Source organism: Mustela nivalis (assembly GCF_964662115.1).
Source record: "Mustela nivalis genome assembly, chromosome: 15".
Lineage (NCBI taxonomy): Eukaryota > Metazoa > Chordata > Mammalia > Carnivora > Mustelidae > Mustela > Mustela nivalis.
Window position 1 is genome coordinate 3048084 of NC_139034.1, and position 20308 is coordinate 3068391.

At 37.4% G+C, this 20308-nt stretch overlaps 1 protein-coding gene across 6 annotated transcripts in view; it reads right to left on the reverse strand.

The window, feature by feature from the left end:
• Positions 1-1362: 1362 nt before the first annotated feature.
• CPAP (centrosome assembly and centriole elongation protein) overlaps positions 1363-20308 on the reverse strand; it is a 63899-nt gene continuing 44953 nt past the window's right edge. For all 6 annotated transcript variants that reach the window (XM_082701648.1, XM_082701645.1, XM_082701646.1 and 3 more), the window contains 6 exons: positions 9035-9099; positions 8450-8569; positions 4692-4832; positions 4528-4612; positions 4285-4405; positions 1363-1726 (listed from right to left, as the gene is read on the reverse strand). In XM_082701648.1, coding sequence (XP_082557774.1) covers positions 1534-1726; positions 4285-4405; positions 4528-4612; positions 4692-4832; positions 8450-8569; positions 9035-9099 — 725 coding nt within the window. In that variant the 3' untranslated portion in view covers positions 1363-1533. The remainder of the gene's footprint in view (positions 1727-4284; positions 4406-4527; positions 4613-4691; positions 4833-8449; positions 8570-9034; positions 9100-20308) is intronic.

Sequence of the window (20308 nt, forward strand, 5' to 3'; positions counted from 1 at the left end):
GCTGATATTTAGGTTGTTACCAGTTTTTTTCTCAATTACAAATATTCTTCTGTAGGGCCCCTGTGTACACATTATGGGTTTTCTAGTATATATACTTAGTAGTGAAACTTACTGGGTCATGAGGTAATTGCTTTCCAAAAAGTGGATTTACTCAATTTATTACCATCAGTAGTCTGAGTTCCTTGGCAATGTGTGGTGTGGCCACACTGTTATTTGCCAGTATTGATTCTAATATAAAAAAAGTATCTCATTATTTCAGTATGTATTCACTGGTTTAATAGTTACTTGTTTGTTCATATCGTTTGTCCATTTTTCTATTGAGTTGTTTATAATTATCTTGTTTATTTGTAGAAATTCTTTATATATTCTGGATATTAATCCTCTAGTCTGTGGGTCTTCTAGTCTGTAATCTTCTAGTCTGTGGGTCATCTTTTCTTTTTTGTGGTATCTTTGGACACATTTTGTGGTATCTTTGGACACATTTCATTCATTTGTTAACCTTTCAAGTTTGCAATGTATCTCATTTAAAAATCCTTCTTTATCGTGAAATAATATATATAAGTCCTTATTTGATAAGCTTGTAACTTTTTTCATATTCATTTCTAAAATCACCTGGAATTGATACATTTAGCTATTTTTAAAAGTGGGAGTCATTGCCAATATTACTGTATATTGCACTTTAAGGGACTATACAACCTGTAATTATTATGTAAATTTATATGTAGATAATCTATCCTTCCTTCAAGGACATCTTGCTTCTGTCAACCTATACAGCTTTATAGATTTTAACATCAAGGTACCTGTCGTTGATCTTTAACACGAGCTCTAGTGATTTTTCCCACCCCCTCCATTCTCAAGTCTCCCATTTTAACCATTACATACCACCACAGTAAATGTTTTCCCTGTGCTTATCTGTACTCACAGAATGAATTCTTCTACCTCTTTTGGTGTTTGATCTGTCTGTATTCATTCAGTGTTTTAACCTCCTATTCTATTACAACTAAAGAACCTCTTCAGTAGATAAAATGCTTTAATTTTAGAACTAATTGAACACAGTATATTCTGACTAGAGACATTCTCTTACTCCTCAAGTAAACTTTTTCTGCAAGTCCTTGTTTTATGGCTGATGTGCTCGTGGAATATCTGTGCTGTTGTATTTCTTGTACTTCTTGGTTTTTATAACCATCTTCAAAAGAAACGCCTCATTATTTTTGCCCATTCATTTTTGCCCATTTATAACAAATAATGCTTTCCTTAGTCATGCATTTAACTGTAGAAAGACAGGTGAATTAAAAATGAAAGCTGTAAAAAAAAAAAAAAGAAAAAAAGAAAAGAAAGAAAGCTGTTCTTGTACATTTCAAAGAATGTAAAAAGCTATGGTATTTTTATTTTATAATCCAAAGTCTTTTCCATTTATATATATATACACACACACACACCATATATAAATTAAACCACAGTAACCACAAGAAATGTATTTTTTAACAAGAAAATCAGTTAGTGTTATTTCATGATTAGTCAGGCACAGGATCATTACAATTTTGTATCCATTAGAACATTACCATCCTTGTCTTTAACCCTTATTCGACCAGATGTATATTTTGTTTCTTGATGACCATTTGTATATACAGTTTTAACAGTGCCATCTGGATATTCCCGTCTCTTGAACTGGGCAGTGTGTAGTTCTCTTTGGCCATTATTAAACTCTATGATTTTGTTGCCATCTCTGTAAATTTAAAATAAAATTTAATTTCTTTAAATTATTAAATATACAATAGGAAAATGCTCTAAAAGTGGCTTTTTGATTCTGGCAGTTCTCTCCTCTCTTAGAACCTCCACTGGTCCTCTCCCTGCACAGTACCTTCTTTAAAAATTCTTTCCACCCTGTTTCTGCTTCAAGCTGATAGTTCCATTGACCAGATTAGCACTTAAATGTGCCCATGAAAAGTTAATGAATTTATGTTTTCACTACAAAATGCTTAGGTTTTTTAACTTTATATGTATTCTGCCTCTAAGAAAAATTGGACATTATATTAAAATATGGCTTTCAGGGGTGCCTGGATGGCTCAGTCAGTTAGGCGGCTGCCTTAGGGCTTAGGTCATGATCCCAGGGTCCTGGGATTGAGCCCTTCGTCAGGCTCCTTGCTCAGTGGGGAGACTGCTTCTCCCTCTGTCTGCCACTTCCCCTGCTTGTGTGTTCTCACTCTCTCAAATAAATAAAATCTTTTTAAAAATATAGATGGGGATGCTTAGGTGGCTCAGTCATTAAACGTCTGGCTTTGGCTCAGGTCATGCTCCCAGAGTCCTGGGATCAAACCCCAGGTCAGGCCCCCTGCTTGACAGGAAGCCTACTTCTCCCTTTCCATTCTCCTTGCTTATGTTCCCTTTCTCATTGTGTCTCTGTCAAATAAATAAATCTTATAAATAAATGGTTTTCAGTTTTGACCTTTATCCTTTTCACTAAGTTATAAGCAGTCTGAGTGCTTGCTCTTTATCAGGTTGGAGAAGAGCATTTATATCCCTGGGAAGGGCCATAAATCAGACCTATTCTGAAGCAGTGCATCAAGTGGACTGCTTGATGTGTGTGCAGGACATTCAAACTGAATCTAAATCTTTATGTGCCGTTAAAAACACAAAGCTAGGCTACAGACTGTGAATCACCATTTCTCAACTCAGTAGTTTTTTGCTATTTTGGTTATTTCTCAAATTGTATGTGAATGTAATGCCTTTATGCCACATATAAGTGTTAGACCAAAAAGCCGTTTTGAGAGCCACTCTTTTATCCAGTGCAGCCCCAGGACCAGGGATGACAGACAGCATCACCTGAGACATTATTAGTAATGCAAATTATTGGGGTGGGGTCCAGCAATCTGCAACTGAACAATTCTTCCAGGTGGTTTTAATGCACAGTAAAGTTGAAGAACCACTATAAATAAAAAATGCCAAAATAATCCTGAATGATCTGATATCTGGGATTTGCTTGAATATAGATGAAAAAAGACCGGAGACAAGATAATATTTGTTGAAGATGAATGGATTGGGTACATGGGGTTTTTCATATTATTTTCTCTACTTTTTATTATAAAAAATTTCAAACATAAGAGTTAAAAAAAAGACGGAAAAGTTTCTGAAATTGCTCAAAGTATAACTTACACGTAAGATTTTCCTCAAGTTTTAGGAGAGATTGGTATTTATTTAGTTGAGCACCAAAGAAAGTTTCAAACCATGTTAAAGAAAAACACTACCATGAACATCAAAGTTCCTACATTATTTGAATTATTTTATTGTTGAATTATTATTATTTATAATTATTATAATTACTATTGAATTATTATAATATTGAATTATTTTATTGTTTTTACCATTTACTTTTTTTTTTTTTTTTTTTGCTAACTTTCAATTACTGAACTCAAGTAGTTAAATGCATGCACACTCTAGGAGAGGAAGGTACAGACTTAAGTAGGACAGTAGATTTGACAGACCTTCACTATGGTTTCAATTAAAATGGTGACTATGAAAAGCTCTGTATTGTGGACTTAAGAAGTCTCTAATTTCAAGAAATTTAACACTCAGAAGGATAAAGAAGTTGCTATTTTAAAGAATTGAGTCAGGGAGGCCAGAGGACTAAAATACTAATCAGGCAGGGACAGGGATATCCAGAAAATCAAAATATAAGACAGAAGAGATACAGTCTAATTCAAATACTGCCATCATTGTTCGATTGTTCTTAAAAACTGATAGGGTAGCTTTCCTTCTTTGTGTCTTAATTATTTAGTTTTCATATTTCATCAAATTAATTTCTTTTTTAAAGATTTTATTTATTCGAGAGAGAAAGCATGAGCAGTGGTGAGGGGCAGAGGGAAAGGAAGAAGGAGACTCCCCGCTGAGCCTGGAGCTCCATGTGGGGCTCTGTCCCAGGACCCTGGGATCATGACCTGAGCCAAAGGCAGATACTTAACCACATGAGCCACCCAGGCACGCCACCAAATTCATTTCTGTACAAATACTTGCCATTCCCCTTTTGTGAAGTGCTATACAGATTTCCTTTAAGTTTCTAGGTTATAGACTATATATTAGAACCTATATGTCTCAGTTCTAAACTCCAAAATGCTGAACAGAAAATTCGCTATAGTATGAGTATGCTCTCAAAGTGTGTTTCTGTATTCACTGCTAAACTTTCTGAAATTCTGAATGACATATAAATGTTTTAAGATTTTAAAAATTCACTTGGAAATAGAAATTGAAATTTGGCAAATCTAGAAGCAAATTTAACAGAAATCATACCTTTGTACTCTTACAATTGTACCATCTGGAAAAATGCTTTCTTCTTCTCCATCAGGAAATAGGTTTTTGATAGTCTGGTCAGGAAATGTGATTTCTTTTCTCCCATCTGGGAAATGTTTTTCTGTTTTAAAAAGTATTTACTGTAAGTATTTACTTGTAAGTAATTAATACTTATTTACTATACGTATTTAATTTTAAAGAAAGGAAAGTAGTTAACTAGGAGAGGGCAGAGCAAGTTTTTACCTATTTGTCCACTTGAGAAATGTAAGATTTCTAGTCCTTCTGGATAAGTAGTGTGAGTGGTCTGGGCAGATGCATAGTAATAGATCTGTAAAGACACAAAGTCAGTATGTGTTTTCTCTAGAGAGGTTTAAGCCATGGAGAAAAACGTTCCTAGGGAAACTTACCACTCTCTCATCTGGCATGACCTGTTTCACATCACCATTAAAGAAAGTGACAATGACAGTCTTTCCATCTGCACTCACTTCTTTTCGAGTTCCATTTGGAAACAATATAACATGACACCCATTCTTGTAAACCTTTTCTACCTACCAAAAAAAAACCACCAGATTATCATTAGATTCCTCTGGACACAAGACAAAAATATCCCTAATTCTCTTCCAAACTGCCTAATTTGAAATCTTTCATAATAAAAGGCAAAAACATCATCTCAAAACCATTGTCTCTGAGTATCAACAATTCACCATTCTTCTGTTACCTATTCCCCCAAAACAAACTCATTTTTTGCTGAGTTTTCTTTTTTTATTAAATATAGTTGATACACATTAGTTTCAGGTGTACAACATAGTGATTTTACAAGTCTGTATGTTGTGCTGTGCTCATCGCAAGTGTAGCTTTCCCATCTGTTACCAGATAATGCTATTATGGTATCATCGACCATATTCCCTATGCTGTTCCTTTCACCCCCATGACTTACTCATTCCGTAACTAGAAACCTATATCTCCCACTCACTTTGACCCATTTAGTCCATACCCCCACCCTACTCCCACTGGTAACCATCAGTTTGTTCTCTATATGTATAGGTCTGATTCTGCTTTTGGTTTACTCATTTGATTTTTCAGATTCCACATGTGAGTGAAATCATATGGTACTTAGTTGGACTTATTTCCCTTAGCATAATACCATCTAGGTACATCATGTTGTAGCAAACAGCAAGATCTCATCTTTTCTTATGGCTATGTAATATTCCACTGTATGTGTGTATCTGTGTGTGTATACACACCTTATCTTCCTTATCCATTTGTCTATCAATGTACACTTAGGTTGCTTCCATACCTTGACTATTGTAAATAATGTTGCAATAAACATAAGGGCACATATATCTTTCTGAATTATTGTTTTTGCTTCCTTTGGCAAATACTCAGTAGTAGAATAATTGAATCATGGTATTTCTATTTTACTTTTTTTTTTTCTATTTTAACTTTCTGAGGAACCTCTGTACTGTCTTCCACAGTGGCTGCACCAGTTTGCATTCCCATCAACAGTATTCAAGGGTTCCTTTTCTCCCCCATTCTAACACTTGTTCTCTTTTCGACTATTAGCCATTCTGACAGGTGTGACATGATAGCTTATTGTGGCTTTGATTTGCATTTTCCTGATTAGGGATGTTGAAATTTTCATGTGTCTGTTGGTCATTTGTATATCTTCTTTGGAAAAATGTCTGTTCAGATCCTCTGCCCATTTCTTAACTGGATTATTTTGGGGGGGGGGGTTGTATAGTTCTTCATATATTTTGGATACTGACACCTTATCATATATGTCATTTGCAAATATCTTCTCCCATTCAGAGTTGCCTTTTTGTTTTATTGATGGTTTCCTTTGCTATGTGCAAAAGCTTTTTATTTGGGTGTAGTCCCAATAGTTTTACTTTTGTTTCTCTTGTCTTAGGACACCTATCTTGAAAAATGTTGCTATAGCTAATGTCAAAGGGGTTATTGCTTGTGCTCTCTTGTAGTATTTTTATAGTTTCAGGTCTCAAATTTAGGTTTTTAATCCCTTTTGACTTTGTTTTTGTGTATAGTATAAGAAAGTGATCCAGTTTCATCTTTTGCATGTAACCGTCCAGTTTTCCTAACACCATTTATTAAAGAGACTGTCTTTTTCCCGTTGTATTTCTTGCTTCCTTTGTCATAGATTAACTGACCATAAGAGCATGGGTTCAGGGATACCTGGATGGCTCAGTTGGTTAGGTGTCTACCTTTGGCTCAGATCATGATCCCAGGGTGCTGGGATCAAGCCCTACATCAGGCTCCCTACTTGGTAGGAAGCCGACTTTCCCTCTATTCTCCCCTGCTTGGACTCTCTCTCTCTCTCTCTGTCAAATAAATAAATAAAATCTTTAAAATAAAACAACAACAAAAACCTGTCCTCTTTAAAAAAAAAAAAAAAAAAAAAAACGTAAAACAGGCCTCTCTGTTCTGTCCCATTGATCTGTGTGTCTATTTTTGTATCAGTACCATACTGTTCCATTACTATAGCTTTGTAATACAACTAGAAGTCTGGGATTCTTTCTTTCTTAATTGCTTTTGGTATTCAGGGTTTTTTTTTTATACATGCGTATTTTAGTATTATTCTAGTTTTGTGAAAAACGCTGTTGCTATTTTGATAGGGATTGCACTGAATCTGTAGATAGTTTTGGGTAGTGGACATTGTAACAATATTCATTCTTCCAATCCATGAGCAAGGAGTATCTTTCGATTTGATTCTATCACCTTCAATTTCTTTTCTGCTGAGTTTTTTTTTTTTTTTTTAAGCAAACCACAGATATCACGTCACATGTAAAACACTTCAATTGATTTAAGAACAGGTTTTAATATAACCAAATCATTACTGTCCCTAACAAACTGTTATTCGTTCACCATATTTTAACTTCCATGTTGTTTCCCCTATATTCACAAAATAGACTTTTTACAGTTTTTTTGAATCAGGATCAAAATATGGTCCACACACAACACTTGATAACATATCTCTTAAATCTCAACCTTTAACATTCCCCTCCCTGCCCCTTTTTTAATGATGATTACTTATTGAAAGAACTGGGTCACTGAACATGTAAAATTTCCCAGATTCTGGAGTTGGTTGACTGCTTTCCAATCATGGTGTCATTTAATATGTTCTTGTATGCCCTATACTTCCTGAGAAAAAACTAGTAGTTACAGCTAAGAGGCATGAATAAAGTCTAGTTGAATTATTCTAATAAGAATACTTTCTGCAAACTGCTGAGAGCTTCTTACGGTTACACATTCAGAAGTGCGGTATGTGACTGTCCTCATGACTGCAAGACCAACGGGGTCACATCAGTTAGATCTGCCATGAAGACCCAACAACCTCTCATCTAGGAGTTCAGTACTTATTCATGACAGCTGCTTAGATCCCTTATTTCATCAGAGACTGCACAGTGATGATTCTCAAATTTTCTCATTCCTTTCCCATTTATCAGCAGAATTCTCAAAAAGAAAACCTTTTCCCACCAACAATCTGTTACATGAAAGCAGGATTTGTACAGGAAAAGTCTATAATTACTTCCTTCGACTACTGTTCTTTTGTCCTTCCCTCACTCCTCAAGACTAGTAGTGAGACTAGCAGTGAACTTTGGCCTTAAAATTTCAATTAAAATAGGTCAAATTAGGGTATTTGGAAAAGTAGATTTTCTATAAACCTAAGGGAAAATTACCTCATCCCCTCCCTGCTAACAAACCTGTTTATGGCCCTTCCCTTTTTAGTCTTTCTTCTAGCTGGAACACCCAGCCAGGCAGTATCCTGCTCAAAAATTTCCTAAACACAAAAATAAAACTGTGTAGCTGGAGGTGGACAGAAAGGCTGCAGGAAGGGTAAACCTTTAATGGAAGCTTTTAAAAAGTACCAAGGATGACACTTTTTAGCTATGTTTAGAGGAAGAACAGCGTTTAAACAAAACGCTTTTGCTGTATCTCTACACTAAAAATGGCAACTAAATGCATGTGTGTGTCAAGCATTTTTAGGAGTCCAGAGGCTCAAACTAAGGTCACACTCCAAGGAATTACCGTGCTTAAGTGTCCTCAACAGTGTTAAAGACCAATTAACTTAGAATCTAAGTGTTCCAACTCTACTTTAACCTGTATTTCTTACAGTATTCATTTTTTTTTTTTTTTGTAAATTTTTAACCTTTCCATCAGGATGACTGATTTCTCCCTGAATTTCTTCTTTTTCCTCTTTTTTGTTGTCCTTTTTACATGCAGGATCTGGGAAGTCCACTGGTTCGGGAGGCTCCCTGGGTGAGGCAGTCTGTAAGGACAAGATGTTCTCTTTTCATCTGTCCTAAAGGACATGTTAATCACATTTCAAGCAGCTAAAACTCACATTTATTTCTAAATGCCAGGTTCTACTATTACAGGATTCAATGGCTAGCATTTGGTGTTCTATAAAAAACATTCACAATGTTAAGTAAAAAATATCCTTTATAGGCACACCTCGGTAGGTCAGTTAAGCGTCTGACTCTTGGTTCCAGCTGAGGTCATGATCTCTGGATCGTGAGATCAAGCCCCAAGTCAGGCTCCACATGACGCACAGAGTCAGCCTGAGATTCAATCTCTCCTTCTCCTTATGCCCTCCCCCTCACACCTCTCAAATAAATGAATAAAATCTTTTTTAAAATCCTCCTTTATAAATGGTTTAGAAACTTAAATAACTAACTAATAACTAAGCCTGAGTGATGTATGCTTAAATATATAAAAATATAAAGATATTTACTTGTCCCTTATCCGAACTGCCTAAATCACGAGGAGGCACAGGCTTGGATCTTCGAGATAGATTGCCTGTTAGAATATAATTGTCAAGAGTTAATTTTAAGATTTAATTAAAAGTTTTAAATTTACTTAGTATTATGGTCAAACATTTCCTTAGTTCATATCCCCTTAAGAACTACTGTCCTTTACCCATTAAGAAATTCTTAATATTTTTGTTACCAATTTATAGGAGTTTATTAATGAGTTTCAGATATTTACTAGGCACTTAAATCTGTGTGACAAAGAAAGACAAAGACAAAGACAATATCTATTTTTGAGAGTTTACAATCTAGAGGAAGAGATAGTTGTTCAACTAACCTAACAGATGAACCCAAAGTTATTTTGGAAATAATCACAAGGACTTTAATTAGAGGCTTAACAAAATAACTGGGTATTTCATTAAAATCTAGACCTAACTGCTGTGTTCTAAACTTTTTAAATTGACTAGCACACCAATAATATACTGTATTAGTAATACATTATTATAAAATAAGCATACACACAAATCAACAACAAATTGTTAAATGTATGTTAAAAAATACATTGAAGTTCTAATATTTTCTTCCTATATACCAATAGTCATATTATGAACATTCCTGATTTGAAAGTTTTCAAGCACGTGCTACATGGAGAACACGTAGAGAAGAAGAAGAAAAGCAGAGTCCATTCAGGAGGTTGGCGGCATCTGAAGCGGCTTGTTTGGCACCCAGCGAGAAAGAAAGTTTTAAGTGCACTTTGTTAGACCACTGATAGGTCTGATAGGTCCCAAAGAGCCAAGTTATCAGCAGTTTCATACGGTTCAACCTACTTAAAAGACTCAGAAAATATCAACACCAGGAGGTTCAGTTTAGAAATCCTTTGGAGTGTTTTGGCTTGGCCAATTAGGTGGACAGGAGACAGGTTCTGGGCATGAAAGGAGTGTTCTGTTTTGATATGATAAAGGACGAACTGCCTCCACCTCCAAGGTGCAAAGTAAGCTCTAAAAGGGACTAATATCCCCATTTTACAGGTGAGGAATCCAAGGCTAAGGTTAAATAACATGCCAGAGTAGTCAACTAATAAAGAGAAACCAGGAGTCAATCCCATCAAGCTTAATTCTCTCAAGCTGTTCATGAGCAGTAACTTGAAGCCTCTAAGTTAAACACCCGCTGGGAGGTCCAGGAAAAGTGAGCAGCATGGAGCTCTGACTCCTACGGCTGTATTTACCATTGTGAGCACTGTACAAACATACCTTATAAATTACATATAATATAAATTTAAGAAAGATTAAATAGCTATAGATATTAGGAATAGCTATAGATAATAAAGCTATAGATAATATAGCTTTAGGAATAGCTATAGATAATATAAAAGGATATGTTTATGACTTCAAGATAGGGAAGACTTAAGAGGCACCACCTATAAAGGAAAAAAACTAAAATCCAGCAGTGACTAAGAATTTGAGGAATTTGGGGGAACTTTAAGGTACTATCAAGCATCATAGCAGCGTAAGTCATTCCTTTTTTCTCCCCATTTTATTTTTTTTTTTAAGATTTTATTTATTTATTTGACAGAGAGAGATCACAAGTAGGCAGAGAGGCAGGCAGAGAGAGAGGAAGGGAAGCAGGCTCCCCGCTGAGCAGAGAGCCCAATGTGGGACTCGATCCCAGGACCCTGAGATCATGACTTGAGCCGAAGGCAGCGGCTTAACCCACTGAGCCACCCAGGCGCCCCTTTCTCCCCATTTTAAACTACTTATTAGACCTCCATAACTGAATAAAAGTGCCTCAGCACCTTACACCAACAAATCTAGGAGGATTCTTGCCTACCTGTGCATCCAAAAATAAGACCACAGTTAGGGATGTAGCTCCAGGAGTTGGTGAACCTACCTCACTCCCACTCACCACAATTGGAAAAGAAACCCAGAGAGCTATAAACATTGGCAGATACCCAAAGGCAAGAGAGAAAATGTAGAAGTCTAGTCTGCCTGAAGGGAGATTCTAGCATACCACTGGAACAGGCCAGAGATGAGTTTAGACACAGAGAAAAGAACTTGCCAGAGCTGCTCCCCTCCCCAGGGTGACACTGCACAGCTAGGTCGTTTGGCAGTGGCAGTCACAACCTTCCCAAAGGAAGCAGTAGAAAGCAAAAGCAATGAGTGACTGCCCAGCTAGCTCAGTTATGTAGGTTGTGGCTACAGAAAACTCTATCTCTTGCAGTACCCAGATTTCTGAGGAAGAACCCCCATGACTTGGGGAAGGAATGAGAAAGGGAAGGAAGCATACTAGAATATCAAAGAGCATTAAAGGAACGTGGTCCCTGCTGTCTGCTTCAGCACTTCAACAGAAGTCCACCCACAGGACTCTGGTAGGATCCCACTCGAGGATCTTCCCTCAGGCCCAAGGGTACCCTCAAAGTGCAGGTGCTAAACCCACACCTCTCCAACTCTGCTGCCAGCTCCTTGTGTGTCCTCCCAACTACATCCAAGAAAGCAAGATCTGGTAGGCAGGGAGCATGCTCAGAAAAGAGGCCACAGTTGGTGGGAAGGGTTACAAATTTGAGCTATCATACCACCTTTCTGGAATACAGAAGAAAGATTTCCAATAGCCAGCCTGGTGAACTGTAAAAACCAAAGAAATCATAAAAACTAAGGAGGATCTGCTATTTCAAATGTGATAGCAGAAGTCCATAGCTATAAACAGTATTAAAAAATCAAGGAAGGGGGCGCCTGGGTGGCTCAGTGGGTTAAAGCCTCTACCTTTGATTCAGGTCATGATTCCAGGGTCCTGGGATCGAGCCCTGCATTGGACTCATTGCTCGGCAGGGAGCCTGCTTCCCCCTCTCTCTCTGCCTGCCTCTCTGCCTGCTTGTGATCTCTGTCTGTCAAATAAATGGATAAAACCTTAAAAAAAAAAAATCAAGGAAAAATGACATCACAAAAAGAAAATAATAATTCTCTAGCAACCAAACTCAAAGGCATGAAATACTGCAATCTAACTGATAAAGAACTCAAAATTGTTTATGAAAAAATCCACCAAGTTACAAGAAAACCCAAGACAATTCCATGAAATCAGGAATAAATTAATAAATAGGAGTTCTTTATAAAATACTAAAATTATAAAAAAGAGCCAAATTCTGAAGGGGAAGAATTCAGTGAATGAGATGAAGAATGCAACAGAGAGCATCATTAGCAGACCAGACCACATGGAAGAAAAAAGTGACTTGGAGAACTGGAATACAGAAATAATATAGTTAGAAGAGAAGCAGGAAAGGAGATTTTAAAAGAGTGAAGAATACCAACAAGAGGTATGAGATTCCATCAGAAAGGCAAATACTTGAAAAACTGGGGTTCCAGAAGAGAAGGAGAAGGGAGCAGAGAGTTTATTTAAAGAAATTACAGCTGAGAACTCCCAAACATGAGGAAGGATTTGAACAAACAAGTCCATGAAACTAATGGGATACCCTATTATCTCCATGTGAGAAGATCTTCTCTAAGATCAAAAATTAATCATAAAGAATCTTAAAGGGGTACCTGGTGGCTCAGTCAGTTAAGTGTCTGCCTTTGGCTCAGGTCCCTCAGGTCATGATCCCAGAGTTGTGGGATCAGGCCCTGTGTTGGGCTCCCTGCTCAGAGGGGAGTCTGCTTCTCCCTCTTCCCCTGCCCCTCCCCCTGCTCATGCATACTCTTGCTAATACATAAAATCTTAAAAAAAAGGAGAGGGGACCAGGAAGGCAGCCAGAAAAAAAAAGTAACCTACAAAAAGAAAATGAAACAAAAAGCCAAAAACCCATAGGACTAGCTGGATTTCTCAGCAGAAACTCTACAGGCCAGGAGACAGTGGAATGACATATTCAAAGTGATAAAATACAAAAATTGCCAGCCAAGAAATATTTTTATCTAGTAATCCTTCAGATATGAAGAAGAAATAAAGGCTTTCTCAGATAAACAAAAGCAGAGGGAGTTTGATCACCTGCCTTGCAAGAAATGCTGAAACAAAAAGAGGCTAATCAGCAACATGAAAACGCACAAAAGCACACAACACAATGGTAAAGACGAAAAATTTATAAACGAATATAGAAAACTCCATTCTACAATAGGATGCTGTATTAAACACAACTATAGTATAAAGGTTAAAGGAAAAGAATATTAAAATAACTATCACTCAATGGTAAAAAGCTGAAAGCTTTTCCTCTGGGATTAGAACAAGGCAAAAAGGCCCACTCTTGCCATTTTTATTCGACATAAAATTGGAAGTCCTAGCCACAGCCATTAGGCAAGAAAAAGAAATAAAAGGAATCAAATTGGATAGGAAAGTGTCACTATTTGCAAATGACATGACACTAAATTTAAGACACCCTTAAAGACACCCTCAACCAAAACAAAAACAAAAACAAAAAACTAAGAATAAATGAATTCAGTAAATATATATGATAGAAAATTAACATAAAGGGACAACTTGAGGGGCAACTGGGTAGCTCAGTTGGTTGCGTCCAACTATTGATTTCAGCTCAGGTCATGATCTCAGGGTTGTGGGATGATGCCCCAAATTGGGCTCCTCACTGAGCATGGAGTCTGCTTAACAGTCTTTCTCCCGCTTCCTTACCCCTTGCCACGCCCCTGCTTGTGCTCTCTCTCTAAAAAACAAAACTAGCTGAGTTTCTATACACTAATAACAAGCTAACAGAAAGAGAAATTAAGAAAAAAAATGCCATTTATAATTACATCAACAAGAAAGAAATATCTGGAAATAAATTTAACCAAGGAGGTGAAAGACCTGTACCTGAAAACTATAAGACAGTGATAAAAGAAACTAAAAATGACACAAATATGTGTGTGCTGATGGGAAAAATTAAATACACACTGTGCACATGGGAAGAATTAAAATGTCCATAATACCCAAAGCAATCTACAGATTTAGTGCAATCCCCATCAAAATACCAATGACAGTGTTCACTCAATTAAAACAAAGAATCCTAAAATCTGTATGGAACCACAAAGAACCCCCAAAAGCCAAAGCAATCCTGAGAAAAAAGAACAAAGCTAGAGGCATTATAATTCCTGATTTCAAACTATATTGTAATATAGTGATTAAAACAGTATGGAAGTGGCATAAAAATAGTACTGGCACAGACCCATGGAACAGAACAGAAAGCCCAGAATTAAATCCTCACATGTACAATCAATTAATATTCAACAAAGGAGCCAAGAATATTCAACAAGGAAAGGATAGTCTCTCCAATAAATGATGCTGTGAAAACTGAACACATGCAGAAAAACGAAATTGGATCTCTATTTTTGACTAAAGACTTTCATAAAAAACCTGATACCATAGAAATTCTAGAAGAAAACAGAGGGAAGGAGCTCCTAGACACTGGTCTTGCCAATACTTTCTTTTTTTTTTTTATTTTATTTATTTGACAGACAGAGATCACAAGTAGGCAGAGAGGCAGGCAGAGGGAGAGAGGAGGAAGCAGGCTCCCTGTCGAGCAGAGAGCCTGATGCGGGGCTCAATCCCAACACCCTGGGATCATGATCTGAGCCAAAGGCTGAGGCTTTAACCCACTGAGCCACCCAGGCGCCCTGGCAATACTTTCTTTATTCCAAAAGCACTAGCAACAAAAGCAAAAATCAACAAATCAAAAATCAAAAACGTCTATAAAACAAAAGCAACAATTAACAAAATGAAAAGGCAACCTAAAAGGGAAAATTCTTGCAGACTATTTATCAGATAAGGAATTAACGTCCAACATACAGAAAGAACTCTTATAACTCAGTAACAAAAACAAAACAAAACAAAACAAAAACTATGATTGAAAAATGGGCAAAGAGACTTAATAAACATTTTTCCAAAGAAGACATCCAAATGGCCAACAGTACATGAAAAGATGCTCAACATCACTAAGCATCCAGGAAATTCAAATCAAAACCACAGATATCACTTCACACTGTCAGAAAGGCTATCGTCAAGAAAACCTGAGACATGGGAGGAAGCAAGGTGGCTGAGGAGTAACAGACTAAAATATCATTAGGTCTCAGGAGTTCAGCTAAATGGTTATCAAACCATTCTGAACATCTACAAACTCAATAGGAGATAGAAGAGAAGAGCAGCAATTCTAGGAACATAAAATTGACCACTTTCTGGAAGGTAGCCTGTGTGGAGAAGTGAATCCGAAGCAATGGGAAGATAGACTACGGGGGGAGGGGCTGGCTCCTGGCAAGCAGTGGAGCAGTGGAGCACAAAAGCAGAACTTTTAGAAACCTGCTCCAATGAGGGACATCGCTCCAGAGGCACAGTGCGGTCCCAGGACCCGCGGGGTCAAAGACAGACCGGGGGTGTCTGAGCACAGCAGAGCTGCCAGGTATCAGAGAAGGGAAGCTGTCTACAGAGACAGAGCCAAGGAGTGAGTTCTCAGCTCAGGGTTACCTTAAACCATGATCCAAGGCACAGTCGGGCCACTGCTCATGGAGTTGCAGATCGGGAGAGACCCCCTCCTTCCTCCTCCGGGAGGAGCGGTGAGGGAGTACATGGCAGGAATCTGCTGGATTTGGAGACTCCAAACGGGGCCGTGGTCACAGATAGAAACAATCGGTCACAGTCCAGGTGAGCCTGGAGTACAACCGGAGACCAGGGAGATGGGAGGGATTGAATGCTTTTCTCTGAGGGTGCACTGAGGAGTGGGGGCCCAAGCTCTCCTCCCCTCGGGAGGAGATTGGGAAGCCGCCATTTTCATTCCCATCCTCCAAAGCTCTACAGAAAGCGTTCAGGGAACAAAAGCTACCAAGAGCGAACTGGAGCAGACTACTTAGCCTGACCCCTGGCAAGGGCGCTGCAATTCCACCTTGGGCAAAGACATTTAAGAATCACTGAAACAGGCCCTTCCCCCATAATATCAGCAAGAACATCCAGCCAAGACCAAGTTCACCAATCAATGAGAATTGAGGAAATTCAGAGCTAGGGGAAAGCAATACTTAGAATTCATTGCTCTCTTCCCATGATCCTTTAGTCTTGCAGAGTTAAATTTTTTAAAATTTTTTTCTTATTCTGTTTTTTTAACTGTTCCTCTATCCTCTAGTATCGATTTTAAACTCTTTTATCATAACAAAAACTTTTTAAAAAAAATCTTCTTAAATTTTCATTGTTATAGTCATATTTTATCCCTTCGTGTATTTAACCTTATTTTTTGAATGCATATAGGCCTTTTTTCTTTAAAATTTTGGGATGCAATTCTTCAAATATATCAAAATATACCCTAAATATAGCACATGGCTTTCTAGTCCCCAGCCTGATCACATTCTCTCCTCTTTTTTTCTTTTTCCAACAAACTTACCAGTTCCTTTTTTACAATCTTTTTTTTAAAAGATTTTATTTATTTGACAGAGAAATATCACAAGTAGGCAGAGAGGCAAGCAGAAAGAGAGAAGGAAGCAGGCTCCCTGCTGAGCAGAGAGCCCGATGCAGGTCTCGATCCCAAAACCCTGACATCATGACCTGAGCTGAAGGCAGAGACTTAACCTACTGGGCCAACTAGGTGCCCCTAGAATCATTTTTAATTTCCATCTTTACAGTCATATTCCATTCCTTAATCATGTTTGCCCTTATTTTTGTATATATATGTTTTTCTTTCTATATAATTTTGGTAGGTAGTTTCTTGTAAGATACCAGAATACACCCAAAATCAAGTGGGTGGCTCTGTTCTATTCACCAGTCTAATACATAGATATTTTTTATTTTTTATTTTTTAATTATTATTTTCCCCCTTCCTTCTCCCCTCGGTTTTGGGCCTCTTTTGATTTGATTAGCTTTTATTTTTCTGGGGTCTTTGCCATCCTTTTAGTATTTGATTCTCTCATTTATATATTCTTATCTAGATAAAATGACAAGTCAGAAAAACTCACCACGAAAAAAAGAACAAGAGGCAGTACCGACGGCTAGCGACTTAATCAATATGGACATTGGTAATATGTCAGAATTAAGAGTTCAGAATGACAATTATTAAGGTACTAACTGTACTCGAAAAAGGTATGAAAGATGTTAGAGAATTCCTTTCTGGAGAAATAAAAGAACTTAGATCTAACCAACTTGAAATAAAAATAGCTATTAATGAGGTGCAATCAAAAATGGAGGCAGAAGAGAGAATTAGTGATATAGAAGACCAAATGACAGAGAATAAAGAAGCTGAGCAAAAGAGAGACAAACAACTACTGGACCACGAGGGGCAAATTCAAGAGATAAATGATAGCATAAGATGAAACCATATTAGAATAATAAAGATCCCAGAGGAAGAAGAAAGAGGGGGCTGAAAGTATATTGGAGATAATTATTGTAGAGAATTTCCCTCATATGGCAAAGGGAACAAGCATCAAAATCCAGGAGGCACAGAGATCCCCCATGAAGATCAATAAAAATAGGTCCACACCCCATCATCTTAGAGTAAAACTTACAAGTCTTAGTGACAAAGAGAAAATCCTGAAAGCAGCTTGGGACAAGAAGTCTGTAACATACAATGGTAGAAATATTACACTGGCAGCAGACTTATCCACAGAGACCTGGCAGGCCTGAAAGAACTGGCATGATATATTCAGAGCACTAAATGAGAAAAATATGCAGCCAAGAATACTATATCCAGTAGGATGGCATTGAAAATAGAAGGAGAGATTGAAAGCTTCCAGGACAAACAAAAACTAAAAGAATTTGCCAACATCAAACCAGCCATACAGGAAATATTGAAAGGGATCCTCTAAGCGAAGAGAGAGTCTAAAAGCAGTAGAGCAGAAAAGAACAGAGAAAATATACAGTAACAGTCACCTTACAGGCAATACAACGGCACTAAATTCATATCTTTCAGGAGTTAATTCATATCTTTTAGGCTAAATGCCCCAATCAAAACACAAAGGATATCAGAATGGATAAAAAACCAAAACCTATCGATGTGCTGTCTACAAGACACTCATTTTAGACCCAATGACAGCTCCAGATTTAAAGTGAGGGGGTGGAAAACAATTTACCATGCTAATGGACATCAAAAGAAAGCTGGAGTGGAAACATATAAAGTAGATTTTAGGCCAAAGACTATAATAAGAGATGAGGAAGGACACTGTATCATACTCAAAGGGTCTGCCCAACAAGAAGAGCTAACAATTTTAAATATCTATGCTCCTAACATGGGAGCAGCCAACTATATAGACCAATTAATAACAAAATCAAAGAAACACGTCAACAATAATACAATAATAGTAGGGGACATTAACACCCCCCCCTCACTGAAATGGACAGACTAACCAAGCAAAAGATCAAGAAGGAAATAAAGGCCTTAAATGACACACTGGACCAGATGGGCATCACAGACATATTCAGAACATTCCATCCCAAAGCAACAGCATACACATTCTTCTCCAGTGCACATGGAACATTCTCCAGAATAGATCACATCCTGGGTCACAAATCGAGTCTCAACCAGGACCAAAAGACTGGGATCATTCCCTGCATATTTTCAGACCACAATGCTCTGAAGCTAGAACTCAATCACAAGAGGAAATTTGGAAAGAACCCAAATACATGGAGACTAAACAGCATCCTTCTAAAAAATGAATGGGTCAACCAGGAAATTAAAGAGAAACTGAAAAAATTCATGGACACAAATGATAATGAAAACACAATGGTTCAAAACCTGTGGGACACAGCAAAGGCAGTCCTGAGAGGAAAATATATAGGGATACAAGCCTTTCTCAAGAAACAAGAAAGTTCTCAAATACACAACCTAACCCTACTCCTAAAGGATTTGGAGAAAGAACTGCAAAGAAAGCCTAAACCCAGCAGGAGAAGAGAAATAATAAAGATCAGAGCAGAAATCAATGAAATAGAAACCAAAAAAACAATAGAACAAATCAACAAAACTAGGAGCTTGTTCTTTGAATGGATTAATAAGACTGATAAACCCCTGGCCAGACTTCTCAAAAAGAAGAGAGAAAGGACCCAAATAAATAAAACCATGAATGAAAGAGGAGAGATCACAACCAACACCACAGAAATACAAACAGTTATAAGAACATATTATCAGCAACTATACGCTAGCAAATTTGACAATCTGGAAGAAATGGATGCATTCCTAGAGACATGTAAACTACCAAAACCGAACCAGGAAGAAACAAAACTTGAACAGACCCATAACCAGTAAGGAGATTGAAGCAGTCATCAAAAATCTCCCAATAAACAAGAGCCCAGGGCCAGGCGGCTTCTCAGGGGAATTCTACCAAACATTTAAAGAATTAACAGCTATTCTCCTGAAACTGTTCCAAAAAAATAGAAATGGAAGGAAAACTGCCAGACTCATTTTATGAGGCCAGTATCACCTTGACCCGAAAACCAGAAAAGGATCCCATCAAAAAAGAGAATTACAGAAGAATATCCTTGATGAAGACAGATGCGAAAAGTCTCACCAAAATGCTAGCCAATAGGATCCAACAGTACATTAAAAGAACTATTCACCACGACCAACTGGGATTTTTTCCAGGGCTGCAAGGTTGGTTCAACATCCACAAATCAATCAATGTGATACAACACATTAATAAAAGAAAGAACAAGAACCATATGATACTCTCAATAGATGCTGAAAAATCATTTGACAAAGTACAGCATACATTCTCGATCAAAACTCTTCAAAGTGTAGGGATAGAGAGTACGAACCTCAATATCATCAAAGCTGTCTATGAAAAACCCGAAGCAAATATCATTCTCAATGGAGAAAAATTGAGAGCTTTTCCTCTAAGGTCAGGAACACGGCAGGGATGTCCATTATCACCACTGCTATTCAACATAGTACTAGAAGTCCTGGCCTCAGCAATCAGACAACAAAAAGAAATCAAAGGTATCCAAATCGGCAAAGAAGTCAAACTCTCACTCTTTGCAGATGATATGATATTTTTGTGGAAAACCCAAAAGATTCCACTCCAAATCTGCTAGAACTTGTACAGAAATTCAGTAAAGTGTCAGGATATAAAATCAATGCACAGAAATCAGTTGCATTTCTCTACACCAACAGCAAGACAGAAGAAAGAGAAATTAAGGAGTCAATCCCATTTACAATTGCACCCAAAACTATAAGATACCTAGGAATAAACCTAACCAAAGAGGCAAAGAATCTGTACTCAGAAAACTAAAAGTACTCATGAAAGAGACTGAGGAAGACACAAAGAAATGGAAAAATGTTCCATGCTCATGGATTGGAAGAACAAATTTTGTGAAAATGTCTATGCTACCTA